We start from the raw sequence: 16,808 nt of genomic DNA, 5'->3' as shown, positions 1-16,808 counted from the left end.
TGAAGACATTTAAATTAGTTTAATCAGATCATGATAAAAGGAGGTCAGGTCCTCTAAGAGGATGCATGTTTTGACTATAGGGTAGAATGTGAGGCAGGGGTATAAGACGAGAAGAATCTTAGGTACAAACAACAATAACTGCTACTACTACTAGAAAGTAAGGCCACTACTACAACAACTACTACTACTACTAGAAAGTAAGGCCACTGTGTGAAGCCCATTTTATAAATTTGCTCCAATGTATTAGGAGTGGAGACCTTTCTGACAGTATTTAGTAGACAAACTAAAGTTATAATTTAGGCCTTGGCTACTTAAAGATAACAAATCTCAAGGAGAAAATGACTTTGTTAACTAAGAAGTAATTGCTCTACACTGCTCATACTGATCATATAGGCTCTATGTGTTTCTAGTTGGTTTCAGAATGCAGAGTTAGTCCAATGAGACAATATACTGAAACATAAGTATTATCCTATCTTTTCAAATCACAATCTCAAGACTGACTTTTGCCTTGATGGAAACAAGAGAGAAGACTGTGCATTGGTTACAGTAAGGGAAAAAAACCACATGAACCATCAGCTGAATATGCAGCTCTGTCTGCAAAGAAATAAACTCTAATTTTGTCCCTTCCTTATCAAACAACCCAACATCATCATCCCTGACCAACCAGAAAAGGCACAATGTGGAAGGGATGTACCAGAGAAAATCCTTTCCCCAAACCCCAGTAAGAATGAGAAAGTCTCCTCAGTCAAAAACAGGTAGAGTTAGCACACTGTGATGTGAAGACTGGAGAGACAGCAAAGTATAAGAGAAAACACTTAGCTTAATTTAACAACATCAGGAACCAGAAAAAGAAAATGAGCACATCTGCTAACTCAGTAACATTCCTTCCATGGCATTATAGAATGATGCTAGCAAGTCTATACTCCTCACGCTTAAAGTTCATTTTAACAAGTCTCTGCAAGCGGCACAACTGCTGAGAAAGTGCAGAGAGGCAGCAGAGCAGCATTTCAGTTGCTTCTAAGACTATACAGTCCAGGGACACAAAAACCCTAGAAAGAGTATTTGCTTTGGACAGTTAGAAAGAAAAGTGTATCAGTCTGTAGGGTCTATTAAAATTAATTCACTAGTTAAATAATGCAAAAAGACATCTGACATCTGATCAAGGATAAAAAAAAGCCCAAAAAAAACCATCTGGAAGAAGGTTTTGGAATATCTGACAGGGCAGCAAATATACTAAGGTATCCTTTCTTTGCTTTAATTTGAATTCTTACCAAAGAATGGCCGCAGGATTAGTTCTATGTTGAGAAAACAGCTGAACCATTACAGACAACTGACTGCATCAGAAAAAAATATTATTTTGAAATTTTAACCCTGTAACATAAAGAAGTTAGGGGAGAAAATAAAAGGGAAAGGGAAGGTCAAGGGAAAAAGGAAAAGGGAAAAAAGGGAGAAAGCAAAACAGTTCCTTAAAATGAGTGGCCAGGCCCACCTTATACCCATTAGATTGGCTACTACAAAAATAGAAATAAGGAAATAATTTTGAAAAAAACAGAAAATAGTAAGTGTTGACAAGCAAGAGGAAAAACTAGAATCCTTGTGCACTATTGGTAGGAATGCAAAATCGGACAAGGTCTATGGAAAAGAGTTTGGCAGTTCCTCAAAAAGTCAAAAATATATTTACTCTGTGATCTAGCAATTCCACTTCTGCATATATACACCTGAAAGAATTGAAAGGAGGACTTAAACAGATTTTTATACATTCAAGTTCTTAGCAGCATTATTCACAATAGCCAAAAGGTAGAAGCAACCCAGCATCCACTGACTAATGAACAAACACATAAACAAAATGTGGTATATACATACAATAGAGTATTATTCCGCCCTTTAAAAAAAGGAAATTCTGACATATACTATTGTACAACATGATGAGCCCTGAGGACATTATGCTAAGTGAAATAAGTCAGTCACAAAAGACAAATACTACATGGGTTCCACTTATATGACATAGTCAAAATCATAGAAACAAACAGGAAAACAGTGGTTGCCAGGGGCTGAGGGAAGTAGGAAACAGGGAGTTATTGTTTAATGACCATAGAGTTTCTTTTTCTTTTTTTTTTTTTTTAATTTTTAATGTTTATTTTTTATTTTAAGATGAGGTTTCACCATGTTAGCCAGGCTGGTCTTAAACTCCAGACCTCGTGATTCCTTTCTTTTCTTTATTTGAGATGGAGTTTCACTCTTGTTGCCCAGGCTGGAGTGCAATGGCACGATCCTGGTTCACTGCAACCTCCACCTCCTGGGTTCAAGCAATTCTCCTGCCTCAGCCTCCAAAGTAGCTGGGATTACAGGCGTGCGCCACCATGCCAAGCTAATTTTGTGTTTTCCGCAGAGACGGGGTTTAGGTGAGGAAGGAGACCCAGGCATCTGGGATTCCCTCCCCTCTCTGTCATCAACCGTGCATCTCAATAGAATAGAGAGCAGGCCAGATGGCGCCTCCTGAATCTCCTTCCTGTAGCTGGCAGGCTTCGTCTTAGGGAAACTCTAAGGAAGACACTGCTTTTACTTAAAACAAGATCAAATCCGAAACCTTTTCACATGTGAGTCCTAAAACTGTAAACCAGAACCCTTTCATATGTGATTTCTGAAACTGTACACCGAAACCTTTTCACATGAGTCCTAAAACTGTAAACTGGAACCCTTTCATATGTGATTCCTGAAGCTGTAAACTGAAACCCTTTTCATATGTGACTTCTAAGACTGTAAATCCAAGATTCTTCCAAGTGTAATATCTAAAGTATAAGCCTATATAAAGGTGGAGCCTTCCTTTGTTAGACGAGCTGAGCTTTGGACACATTATCGCTCAGGTTCCCGGGCCAAATAAACTTCTTCCTTCTTAATTTGGTGTTCGAGAGATCTGATTCCTGCTGCTGCTCCTGCTACAATCACCACATTGGTCAGGGTGGTCTCGAATCCGCTGCCTTGGACTCCCAAAGTGCAGGGATTACAGGCATGAGCCACTGTGCCTGGACTAAAGTTTTCATTTTTAAAAGATGAAATGAGTTTTGGAGATGGATGGTGGTGACAGATACACAACATTATGAATGTATCTAATACCACTGAACTACATACTTCAAAATGGTGAAAATGGTAAGTTTGCTATGTGTATTTTACCATAATTTTTTTTTTTTTTTTTGAGACGGAGTTTCGCTCTTGTTACCCAGGCTGGAGTGCAATGGCGCGATCTCGGCTCACCGCAACCTCCGCCTCCTGGGCTCAGGCAATTCTCCTGCCTCAGCCTCCTGAGTAGCTGGGATTACAGGCACGTGCCACCATGCCCAGCTAATTTTTTGTATCTTTAGTAGAGACGGGGTTTCACCATGTTGACCAGGATGGTCTCAATCTCTCGACCTCGTGATCCACCCGCCTCAGCCTCCCAAAGTGCTGGGATTACAGGCTTGAGCCACCGCGCCCGGCTAATTTTTTTAAATAAAAAAACAAAAAAACAAAAAAACAAAAAAAAACCAGTGGCCTGGCTTGTCTACATTCATACTAAAAATATGTCCTGAAAAAACACATGTATGTGTTCAAAGAAAATAGTTATTAAGCACCAGTTATACCCCAGGTAGTACTATGCACACAGTCAGAAAAATAAGAATCTCATGAAACTCAAAATGGGACCAATTATCCTCATTAACTAATAACTAATAATCTACTATAGGTTTCCTACTATGAAGGAAAAACTACTGCAAAAGAAAAAAAAAGGATTAAGGATGTAGGCAATTTGTAAGTCCTCTGTTCCACCCACATTACAATTTTAATTAATCAAACGGTATTTTAAATGTGACAGAAGAATTAAAGCCCAACCACCCTCTAAAGTTCTCTGTTGTCTAACCTTATTTAAGAATAAAGATTATCTATACCCATCTGTACCCAGAGGAATTCTTTTTTTGGGGGGGTGGGGAAACAAAGTCTCACTCTGTCAGCCAGGTGGGAGGGAGTACAGTGGCACAATCTCAGCTCACTGCAACCTCTGCCTTCCCAGGTTCACCAAGTAGCTGGGATTACAGGTGTCTGCCACCACGCCCGGCTAATTTTTGTATTTTTAGTAGAAACAGAGTTTCACCGTTTTGGCCAGGCTGGTCTCAAATTCCTGACCTCAGGTGATCCACCTACGTCAACCTCCCAAAGTGCTGGGATTACAGGCATGAGCCACCATACCCAACCAAGGGATTCTTTAGTAAGGCAAAATGATGACTGGGAAGAATTAAAGCTCCAATGATTTTTTTTTTTTAATTTTGGGTTTTTTTTCTCTTTTTTTTTAAAGAGATGGGGTCTTGCTATGTCACCCAGGCTAGACTAGAACTCCTGAGCTCAAGCAATCTTCCTGCCTCAGCCTGCTGAGTAGCTAGGCCTAAAGGCATATATGCTACTGTGCCTGGTTCATCAATAATTTTTAAAGAATAACTGCTGGGTGCAGTGGCTCACCCCTGTAATCCTAGCCCTTTGGGAGGCTGAGGCGGGCAGATCACCTGAGGTCACGAGTTCAAGACCAGCCTAACCAATATGGTGAAACTCCATCTTTAAAAAAAAAAAAAAGAATAATTAAGACAACTGAAACTTGACACCAATTTAAAATATTTTATTTAAATTAAGCATTAAACAGTTGTAAGCTAAGATCTGCCCCCTTAATCTTTTCTTTGGCATCTCTCTTCCCTCTAACCACATCATAGATTAAATATACAAGTTCTTGCTAAGAGATTCAATATCACCTCTCAAGAAATGGCTGTAGATAAGCTACAAAAAACTGAAATTTAGACATTCCTACAATTATTACTCATTGTTACAAAGTACTCACCAATCTGCTATTTACTATGTTCTTAAGTCAAAGACTATTAACCTCCCCATAAAGTTATAAACTTCAACAATGTTCTACAACTTCCTGTAGGACAGGACTCTCTGAGTCGGTGGCCTGTCCTGAGCTGGCATTACCACCTGAGCTCTGCCTCCTGTCAGATCAACAGCAGCATTAGAGTCTCATAGGAGCGGGAACCCTACTCTTAACTATGCGTCTGAGGGATCTAGGCTGCACTCATTATGAGAATCTAACTAATGCCTGATGACCTGAGGTGGAACAGTTTCATCCTGAAACCATCCCCTCACCAACCAAATTCCATGGAAAAACTATCTTCCATGAAACTGGTCTCTGGTACTAAAAAGGTTGGGTATTGCTGCAATACAGTATCTTAAAGATGTTCCTAAACATACACAATTCATCTGTATAGCAGCACCCCCAAGTCTAGTTCAATAGCAGTGCATTGCTACCCAGGAATATTTAAACAGGTGTTTTGTTACAGGTGGTTCAGAAACCACAGGAGGAAAAAAACAAAAGAGAAACAATGAAAAAAAAAGAAAACTATTTTAAATCACTATCAAGAGCTACTCCCAAACACGAATCCAGACATATACAGTGATACATGCCTAAGAATTTAACACTCTCTCTTACAAAACAAAAACCCAGTTCAGCAATACTTACAGTCAACATTGGAGTTGTCAACAGGCCCCACGCGAAGAATTCAAGGAAGATGACAATAGCAGCATGGTACACACTTGGTCGGCCAAAGCCTTGTAGCTAAAAAAGAAAGTTATTATGAAAATTAGCAAAGAAAGATAAGAAATTCATTATTTTAAAATGGTATAGAAAAAAATATGTAAAATAAATTTAGAGTCTATCTCTGTTATTTAAGATAAAACTTTATTCTGTGTTATCCCTGATGCCTTCACTTCCCCTAATAATGGAAGGTGCTAAGATTATAGACTTTTAATCTGTCCCATCAATGCAAATCACTGGAGCTTTGATAGAAAATCACCTGGGTCTTCAAGAGACTGAGGTTCCAGGATCTGACTGCTCTGTTCCTTATGAATTATGTATTCCTTAGCGACTTAACCTCTCTAGGACTGAAGTTTCTTTACCTATACAGTAAGAGAGAGGGGTTATGGGTGTCATATGCTCAAAAGCCTGAGGGACAGCTCAGATAATTCTAAATCAATATGGAATATCTTGAGATATCCCAATTCCAGAGATGTTTAGAAGCAGAAGATGAAAAGTGTACAATAATGTCTCTGCACACTCTTATTTACCATCTTTCTCATAGATTACTGCAATGACCTGTTAACCCTGCCTTGACTCATTTTTCCCTGCCCCCTCCAAATCTGTGGTGACATTAGACTCAGTGAACTTTCTAAAACTACACATCTTATCCTATCACTCCTGTGGAAACCTGCAAAAACAAAGAGCTACAAATTCCTCTCATCCCTGTACACACACATTTTCACAATATGACTTTGCTTCCAATTCCATTTCTCCACATCCCTACATCAAAGCTGGTTTAACAACTTCCTCTGACCAAGTAAGGTAAAAACATGGATTTCTGAACTTAGATTGCCAAAGATCTTCAAGACTACCACAAGGAGAAATCTCTTCTAGCCATACAGAAGTATGAGAGCATAAGAAAATCTCCCTATTAAGACCTCACAGACAAACCAGTTAACAGCCATCACCAACTGCCAAACTGCCAGACGTAGGAGCAAGGGCATCTTAGACCACCAACTACAATCAAGCCTGCAGGTGGCAACAGGAGCATGAGACAAACCAAGAGAAATCACTGAGGAATTCTGAGTTCCACTCAAACCACTAGCCCAAAGTATTATAATAAATGGTTGTTGCTTTAAGCCACTAAGTATTAGGGTTGCTTCTTATTTAGCTTTTTTTTTTTTTTTTTTTTTTTTTTTTTTTTTCCGGAAACCAAGTCTCACTTTGTTGCCCAGGCTGGAGTACAGTGGCATGATCTCAGCTCAATGCAAAGTGCTAAGATTACAGGCATGAGCCCCCACATCTGGCCCACATTCTTTTTAATAGCTAACTACTCAGTACCTCATTGTATGCATGTGCCATAATTTTAATCATTCCAATAATGACAAGAGTATGTGAGATTTTCCCTTATTTAAAATTGCCACAATTAACTTTATAAATTTTGAAATAATATTAAACCTACAGAAAAGCTGCAAAAAACAAGAATTCCTATATATCCTTTATTTTGCTTCCCCCAAAGTTAACATCTTCTATAACCATGGTATAATTATCTAAACCAGGAAATTAGCATTGCTACAAAACTTTACATACCTTATTTGAAATTTGCCATTTTCCCTTTTTTTTTTTTCTGGTTCAGAATCTAATAAAAGATTTAACACTGTGTTTAGTCTCACATTTCTTTAGGCTCTTCCAATCTAAGTCAGTTCCCAAGACTTTTATTTTTTACTTTCATGATCCTGACATTTTTTTTTTTTTTTTGAGACGGAGTTTCGCTCTTATTACCCAGGCTGGAGGGCAATGGCGCGATCTCGGCTCACCGCAACCTCCGCCTCCTGGGTTCAGGCAATTCTCCTGCCTCAGCCTCCTGAGTAGCTGGGATTACAGGCACGTGCCACCATGCCCAGCTAAGTTTTTGTATTTTTGGTAGAGACGGGGTTTCACCATGTTGACCAGGATGGTCTCGATCTCTTGACCTCGTGATCCACCCGCCTCAGCCTCCAAAAGTGCTGGGATTACAGGCTTGAGCCACCGCGCCCGGCGATCCTGACATTTTTAAGGAAAATCAGTATATTCTTCACTAGTAATTTTATAGAGTGTCCCTCAATTTGAATTCATCTAGTATTATCTCATGACTGGACTGAGGTTATACATTTTGTTATTTTTTAAAAATATGTCACATCTCATAAAATTCACCACTTTCAAGTGCACAAGTCAGTGGTTTTTAGAATACCCATAAGGTTATACAACTATTATCACTATCTAACTCCAAAACATGTTTATCACCCCGCAAAAGAAACCCTATATCCATTAGGAGACATTCCTCATTTTCTTCTCCCATATTCCCCCCTCACAATCACTAATCTACTTTCTGTTTCTATGGATTTGCCTATTCTGGGATCACACATAAATAGAATTCATAAATGGAATCATACAACATGTGGCCTTTTGTGTCTAGCTTCTTCCAATCAGCATTATTTTCGAGGTTCATCCATGTTGTACCATGTATCAGTATTTCATTCATTTTTATAGCTAAATAATATTCTACTGCATCAGTATACTACATTTTGTTTATCCATTCATCAGCTCATAGACACTCAGGTTGTTTCCATCTTTGGCCATTATGAATAATGCTGCCATAAACATTGATGTACAAGTTTTTATATAAACATATTTCCAATTCCCTTAGCTATGCACATAAGGGTGAAAATTCTGGGACTATTAATATCCTTTTATTAGCATTCTAGGATAAATTTCTAGAAGTGAAGTTTCAGGGACAAATAATATACACATTTTAATTTGGAATCCAACTATAAAAGTTTCACTAATTATGAGTCAAAAAAATACTTCATCTTATGTCACCTAATCAACTAATATCTCTAACATATAAACAGCTTCTAAAAATGTCAGGAAAACTAACAGCCCAATAAAAAGATGGGCAAGAAATAGGAATCAGTTCACTGAAGAAATCAAATGTCCCTTCAGTAGCCTCATTTGCAGTAAGAAAAATACAAAACTAAACTAAATTCAAATACGATTTCTCAGTATCAGACATTAAAAATTCAAACATTTGACAATAAGCTTCTGTCAGTGCAACTGAAAAGAAACACTTCAACACCATAAATAGGAACAAAAAATGGCATACCACTATGGAAGATAATGCAGCAGCATCTAGACAAATTACATACTTGTGAAGCAACAATCCTACTTTAGAGATTTGTCCCAAAGACAAAATGGCAAAACTATGAGATGCCATATGCACAAAGCTAAAGTAACAGCAAAAATGAACTCTGGGCTGAGGGCAGTGGCTCACGCCTATAATCACAGCACTTTGGGAGGCTGAAGCAGGCGGAACACTTGAGGTGAGGAGTTCATGACAAGCCTAGGCATCATGGTGAAACCCCATCTCTACTAAAAATACAAAAATTAGCCAGGCATGGTGGCAGGTACCTGTAATCCCAGCTGCTAGGGAGGCCGAGTCTGGAGAATCCCTTGAACCCAAGAAGAAGAGACTGCAGTAAGCTGAGATTGCACCACTGCACTCCAGCTTGAGCGACAGAGCAAGACTCCATCTCAAAAAAAAAAAAAAAATTAACTCTGTTCATTCAGTAGAGTAGGGACAAGATAAACTACAGTGAATCTACATACTGTTATCTTATTCAGTAGTAAATTATTAAAATTATATTTGTACATACTGCTTTGGAATAATGTATAAATGTAATTTTAATATTTTACTACTGTAAGTACTAAAGTGTTTTAAAAAAACACAGTGAGATACAGAATACTGTGCAATGTATAGTACTATTTATCTAAGAGAGGGTCAAAATGAAGGAATTCCCTCTGGGCAAAGACTGAAGAAAAAGAGCAATATGTGTCATGGATTAAAACACATTCATATATGTTCAAAATTTTAAGTTCATCCACTTCTGGAAGAATCCAGGAAACCAAGTCATTACTCTGAAAACTGGTAAATGAGAGAAATAAAAGGAAGCATTTATTCTGCCTTTTTATATCTCAAAGTAACCAAATACCTCCTTAGGGAAAGTTCTTCTCTTTAAGAATTTAAGCTAATGAATGAAGAAAGAAATAATTAACTTAGAATCCTCCCGCTAATGGTCTAGGCCATGACCATTAACGGCCACTAAAATCACTATGTAAAGGCTGATGAGGCACAAGATAATCATCAGACTGATAACATCTGAAATCTGATCAACCATAACATCACAATCAGAGATCCTTTGCCACATGATATAATACAACAAAAACTACCACCACTTAAGAAATATTCTTTGGCACAACAAAAAACCTGGATTCAATGCAGCCAAGACACAAACCAGTTTACAGAACATGCAGGTAAAACAAGATTGGTCTTGCTGCAGTAGAGTGATGAATATGGGGAAGTATTCATAACAATATGTAAAGAAAACCACAAAAAAACCTTTAAAAAGATTGCTTAAAAAAAAACCTTACAGTCTCATTAACAATTTTGGGGGACATCTGTCCCCCCATATCCTAAGACTGCATAATAACTTTCAAACTTTTGCCAGGCACAGTGGCTTGTGCCAGTAATCCCAGCTCTGTGGGAGGCCGAAGCAGCCAGATCACCCGAGGTCAAGAGCTTGAGACGAGCTTGGCCAACATGGCAAAACTCTGTCTCTACTAAAAACACAAAAATTAGCCTGGTGTGATGGCGGGCACTGTTATCCTAGCTACTCGGGATGCTGAGGCAGGAGAATTGCTGGAACTTAGGAGGTGGAGGCTGTAGTGAGCGGAGATAACGCCACTGCACTCCAGCCTGGGCAACAGAGCGAGACTCCATCTCAAAAAAAAAAAAAAAAAAAAAAAAAAAAAAAATATATATATATATATATATATAGAGAGAGAGAGAGAGAGAGAGAGAGAGAGAAATTTTTAAATTTTTGCTAATTTGATATTTTAAATGGTTATCTAATTTCATTTTGTATTTCCCTTATTCCCAATGAAGCTGAGCTTCTTTCCTATGATTAGGAATTTACATTTCTTTTTCTGTGAATTGTCTATTCATCTTTTGTCAATTTTTTATTGGTAACTTCAATCTTTCATACTGATTTATAGAACCCCTTTAGAATCAATATTTAAAATATGTATACACTGCAACATCAAATTATCATTCTCAGCCAGGCGTGGTGGTTTGCACCTTAGTCCCAGCTACTTGGAAGGATCACCTGAGCCTACAAGTTCAAGTCCAGCCTGGACAATATAGAAAACCCCCACCTCCTAGGGGAAAAAAAAAATAAGACCAGTGCAGTAGCTCATGCCAGTAATCCTTGCATTTTGTAAGGCTCAGGCAGCAGGTCAGGAGGTTTACTTGAGGCTAAGAGCTCAAGACCAGTATAGACAATATAGTGAGACCCCATCTCCACAAAAAATTTAAACATTAACCAGGCATGTGGCATGTGCCTGCAGTATAACCTCCTGACGAGGCTGGGGCAGGAGGATCGCTGGAACTCAGGAGTTTAAGACTGCAATGAGCTATGATTGCGCCACTGCACTCTAGCCTAGGCCATAAAGTAAGATTCCAGTCTCACTAAAATAAAAAAAAGTCATTATCCCCACCCACTGGCATCAATACTCTCTAAAAATAAAAGGCACAAGTAGACAAATCAACAATAGCTGGAGACTTCAATACCGATTTTCAATAACTAACAGAACAATTAGAAGATCAGCAAGAAATAGAAGACGTCAGTAATGCTGTACACTAACTAAACCTAACAGACATTTATTGAACACTCTTCCCAACAAGATATAAATTCTCATGTGCACATGAGAAGACTGTACAACAAATCTGAATGAACTTAAAAGAAGTTAATTTATACAAACTATGTTTTTGACCACACAGAATAAAATTAGATATCATTAACATAAGATAATTTGGAAAATTCGTAAATATGTAAATATTAAAATATACTCCTAAATAACAGATAAAAGAAATCACAAGACATTAACAAAACTTTCATTTGAACAAAAATGAAAATGCAATACACCAGTTGAATGCAGCTCAAAGCGGTGCTTAACAAAAGTTGTAGATATGTGGTTGGTTACAAAAGATCTTAAATCAATGATTTAACTTTCCACTGTAAGAAACTAGAAAAGAGGGCCGGGTGCGGTGGCTCAAGCCTGTAATCCCAGCACTTTGGGAGGCCGAGGCGGGTGGATCACGAGGTCAAGAGATAGAGACCATCCTGGTCAACAGGATGAAACCCCGTCTCTACTAAAAATACAAAAAAACTTAGCTGGGCATGGTGGCACGTGCCTGTAATCCCAGCTACTCAGGAGGCTGAGGCAGGAGAATTGCCTGAACCCAGGAGGCGGGGGTTGCGATGAGCCGAGATCGCGCCATTGCCCTCCAGCCTGGGTAAAAAGAGCAAAACTCCATCTCAAAAAAAAAAAAAAAAAAAAAAAAAAAAGAAAAAGAAACTAGAAAAGAGCAAACTAAACTCAAAGCAAGTGAAGAAAGTAAGATCAAAGCAATACAAACGTGATATAGAATAGAAAAGCAATACAGAAAAATCAACAAAATTAGGTCGGGTGCAGTGGCTCACACCTGTAATCCTAGCCTTTTAGAGGTCGAGGCGGATGGATCCTTGAGCCCGGGACTTAAGGACAGCTTGGGCAACATGGTGAAACCCCATCTCTACTAAAAATACACACACAAAAAAAGTTTAGCCAGGCATGGTGGCACACACACCTGGAGTCCCAGCTATTCCGGAGGCTGCAGTGGGAGAATCACCTGAGTCCAAGAAGTTGAGGCTGCAGTAAGCCACGATCATACCACTTTACTAGGGTATGGGAGAAGGGAGTCAATCCTTGCCTTAAAAAAAAAAAAGAAAAGAAAAGAAAAGAAAAGGGAAAGGAAAAAGGAAAAGAAAATCAACAAAATCAAAAATTAATTTAATGAAAATACCAAAATAATGGACAAATTAAGAAAACAGAAGACCTGAATTACTAATACCAGAAATGAAAGAGAAGATAATCATTGTTAACCTTATAGAAATAGAAAGGAGTCTAAGGGAGATCTATAGACAATTAGCCAACAAACCAGATAAATGAAGTGAAATGGACAAACTCCTAGAAATACATAACCTATTAAGAATGAATCATGAATAAACAGAAAACATAAATAGACCTATAACCAGTAAGGAGATTGAATCAGTAATCAAAAACTTCTCAGAATTCCAGCAAACATTTAAAGAATTAAACCTCTTCCCAAGATATGAAGAGGAAAGAACACCTTCTAACTCACCCTCTGAAGCCAGCATTACAGTAGATGCCCCCTTATACGAGGGGGAAACATTCCAAGACCCCCAGTGGATGCCTCGAATAGTACCAAACCTTATACAGATGTTCCTCGACTTACAAAGGGGTTATGTTTCAATAAACTGACCATAAATTGAAAGTCACTTTAGACTTATGATATGTTCAACCTAAGATGGGCTTATCCAGACAGTCCTATCATAAGTAGGGGTGCATAGTGAATACATTATTGCTTTTGCATTAAGGTAAAGTTGAAAACTCTAAGTCCAACCATCAAATTTGGGACTATCTATATATACTGCTTTTTCCTATACACACCTATGATTGAGTTTAATTTTTAATTAGGCATAGTCTTCTTGTGCTTTTGGTCATTATTAAATAAAATAAGGGCTACCTAAACACAAGCACTGTGATACTGCAGTCCATCCAATAACTGATGGTTAAGTGACTAACAGATGGGCAACGTATACAGTGTAAGTGATAGATGAAGGGATGAAGCAAGATGGCACAACATTTCATCATACTACTCAGAATGGTGTACAACTTAAAACTTTCTGAATGTTTATTTCTGGAATTTTCCATTTAGGATTTTCAAACCACAGCTGACCTCCGGTAACTGAAACCACAGGAAGTGAAACCACAGAAAGCAAAACCACAGATCAGGGAGTACTACCACATTCTGTAAAAAAGCCAGACAATTCAGGTATAACCTTAAGACTAAAAGAAAAAAGCCAGACAAAGACACTACAAGAAAACTACATGGCCGGTCGTGGTAGCTCAGGCCTGTAATCCCAGCACTTTGGGAGGCTGGGGGGTGGGTGGTAAGCGGATCACTGGGTCAGGAGTTCTAGACCAGCCTGACCAACATGGTGAAACCCTGGTCTCTACTAAAAATACAAAAATTAGCCAGGTGTGGTGGTGCTCAACTGTAATTGCAGCTACTCAGGAGGCTGAGGCAGGAGAATAGCTTGCACCCAGAAGGCAGATGTTGCGTGAGCCAAGCTGGTGCCACTGCACTCCAGCCTGGGCAACAGAGTGAGACTCCATCTCAAAAAAAAAAAAAAAAAAAAGAAAAAATTACAGACCAATTTTCCTTATGCACACTGATGCAAAAACCCTCAACAAAATATTAGCAAACCAAACTCAACAGTTTATTAAACAGTTTATTATGGTTACACACCATAACCAAGAGAATTTATTCCAAGAATGTAAGAACAGTTCACCCATAAAAACCAATCAATGGTTAGAGGCCCTGTCCTGTGTCGCACACAGGTAGGCACAGCAGCTGCAAACAGTAGCCACCATGGGAGGGAGCCATGAAGCACTATGAGGTGGAGATTCTAGATGCAATGACAGGGAGAAGCTGCGTTTCCTGGACAAGGTGGAGCCCCACGCCACCATCGTGGAGATCAAGAATCTCTTCACCAAGACCCACACAGTCCCTCTGCCTGGACCCCAAGGGCAAGTACCTGAAGGATGAGGATGTTCTGCAGAAGCTGCCCACGGGCACCACAGCCACACACTACTTCCGGGACTTGGGGGCCAGAAGTAGAAGCTGATCTGCTGGGTGACAGTCCTCCTAATAGAGTACGCGGAGCCCCTTTTCATCTACCTGTTCGTCTACTTCCGAGTGACCTTCATCTATGGCCACAGATATGACTTCATGTCCAGTTGGCACACTACGGTGCACCTCACCTGCATCTGTCACTCATTCCACTACGTCAAGTGCCTGCTGGAGAGCTCTTCGTGCACCGCTTCTCCCATGACAAGATGCCTCTGTGCAACACCTTCAAGAACTGCACCTACTACTGAGGCTTTGCCACGTAGATGGCACCATGCCTTTGCGCAACACCTTCAAGAACTGCACTTACTACTGGGGCTTCGCAGCATGGATGGCCTATTACATCAACCACCCTCTCTCTGCTCCCTATCTATGGAGCTCAGCAGGTGAAATTAGTGCTTGCCATCTTTGTGATTTGCAAACTCAGCAATTTCTCCATCCACATGGCCCAGTGGGACCTGTGGATTGCGAGTCCAAGACCCAGAAGATCCATACCCCACCAAGAACCCCATTACGCTGCTCTTCTGCTGGTGTCCTGCTCCAACTACACCTATGAGGTGGAGTCCTGGATTAGCTTCGCCATAATGCAGTGTCTCCCAGTGGCCCTGTTCTCCCTGGTGGGCTTCAGCCAGATGACCTCTGGACCAAGGGCAAGCACCCGCAGCTAACTGAAGGAGTTCTGGGACTACTTGCTCCTGTACATGCCCATCATCCCCTTCCTGTTCTGAGCACTCACCCCTGCCAGGGCTCATCCCCCAACCCTGGCAGCATTCTGGGGGAGGAGTATGGCCCACAGCTCTCCAGCACCTGAAATAAAACCTGCCTCCCTCCGCCCTTCACCTCCCAGGAAGGAAGGAGGGAAGGAGGGAGGGAGGGAGGAAAAGGGAAGGAAGGAAGGAGAAAAGAAAAGAAAAAAGAAAGAAGGAAGGAAGGAGAAAAAAGAAAAAAAAAAAAAAGAAGGAAGGAAGGAGAAAAGAAAAGAAAAAAGAAAGAAAGAAGGAAGGAAGGAAAAAGAAAGAAAAGAAAAAAGAAAGCCAAAATTCAAGTTAGGCTGAGTGCAGTGGTTCACATACCTCCTATAGGGTGTTTGGAGAGGCCAAGGCAGGAAAGACAGCTTGAGCTTAGAAATAAATTTAACCAAAAAGGTGAACAATTTGTATGCTTAAAACTATAAGACACTAGGCCGGGCGCGGTGGCTCAAGCCTGTAATCCCAGCACTTTGGGAGGCCGAGGCGGGTGGATCACGAGGTCAAGAAATCGAGACCATCCTGGTCAACATGGTGAAACCCCGTCTCTACTAAAAATACAAAAAATTAGCTGGGCATGGTGGCGCGTGCCTGTAGTCCCAGCTACTCAGGAGGCTGAGGCAGGAGAATTGCCTGAACCCAGGAGGCGGAGGTTGTGGTGAGCCGAGATCGCACCATTGCACTCCAGCCTGGGTAACAAGAGCGAAACTCTGTCTAAAAAAAAAAAAACAACTATAAGATACTGCTGAAAGAAATTAAATAAGGTATAAACAAACATAAAGACATCCCATGTTCATGGATTTAAAGACTTAATACAGTTAAGATATTATTGTTACCAAAACTGACCTGCAGATTCAATGTCAGCCGCATCAAAATCCCAATGATGCTTTTTGCAAAAGTAGAAAACTCTATCCTAAAATTTAAATAGAATCTTAAGGGACCCCAAGTAACCAAAACAATATTGAAAATGAAAAGAAGTTAAAGATATCACACTTTCTGAATTTAGAACTTACTATAAACATAAGGTAATAAAAACAGTGTGGTTCTGGCATAAAAACAGACATATAGACCAATGGAATAAAAAGCCCAAGCAGGCATGGTGGTGTGTGGCTGTATTTCTACCTACTGAGGCAGCTGTGACAGGAGAATCACCTGAGCTCAGGAGTTCAAGTCCAGCCTGGTAAACATGGCAAAGCCCAGTCTTTTTAGAAAATAAAGGCCAGGCACAGTGGCTCACATCTATAATCCTGACACTTTTGGGAGGCCGAGGCAGGTAGGATCACCTGCGGTCGGGAGTTTGAGACCAGCCTGACCAACATGGAGAATGTTACCAAAAATAAATAAATAAATAAATAAATAAATTAGCTGGGCACAGTGGCACACGCCTGTAATCCCAGCTCCTCAGAAGGCTGAGGCAAGAGAATCACTTGTACCCAGGAGGCAGATGTTGCGGTGAGCCAAGATGGTGCCATTGCACTCCAGCCTGGGCAACAAGAGTGAAACTCCATCTCAAATAAATAAATAGCCTAGAAGTAAAAAGCCCAGAAGTAAATACTCACATATGTATCACAAATAATATGCAACAAGGGTACCAAGACCATTTAATGAGAAAGGAAGAAAG

At 39.9% G+C, this 16,808-nt stretch overlaps 1 protein-coding gene and 1 pseudogene across 1 annotated transcript in view; one reads left to right on the top strand and one right to left on the bottom strand.

Moving 5' to 3' along the window:
• MFSD14B (major facilitator superfamily domain containing 14B) overlaps positions 1 to 16,808 on the bottom strand; it is an 83,507-nt gene that overhangs the window by 45,027 nt on the left and 21,672 nt on the right. Inside the window, exon 2 of the mRNA XM_003938207.4 lies at positions 5,534 to 5,629. Within this exon, the coding sequence (XP_003938256.1) occupies positions 5,534 to 5,629 (96 nt within the window). The remainder of the gene's footprint in view (positions 1 to 5,533; positions 5,630 to 16,808) is intronic.
• On the top strand, positions 14,197 to 15,169 carry LOC141583486 (very-long-chain enoyl-CoA reductase pseudogene; annotated as a pseudogene).

This window comes from Saimiri boliviensis, chromosome 2 (assembly GCF_048565385.1).
Source record: "Saimiri boliviensis isolate mSaiBol1 chromosome 2, mSaiBol1.pri, whole genome shotgun sequence".
Lineage (NCBI taxonomy): Eukaryota > Metazoa > Chordata > Mammalia > Primates > Cebidae > Saimiri > Saimiri boliviensis.
The sequence above is the reverse complement of the archived record's forward strand: the minus strand, read 5'-3'. Positions and strand labels throughout refer to the sequence as shown.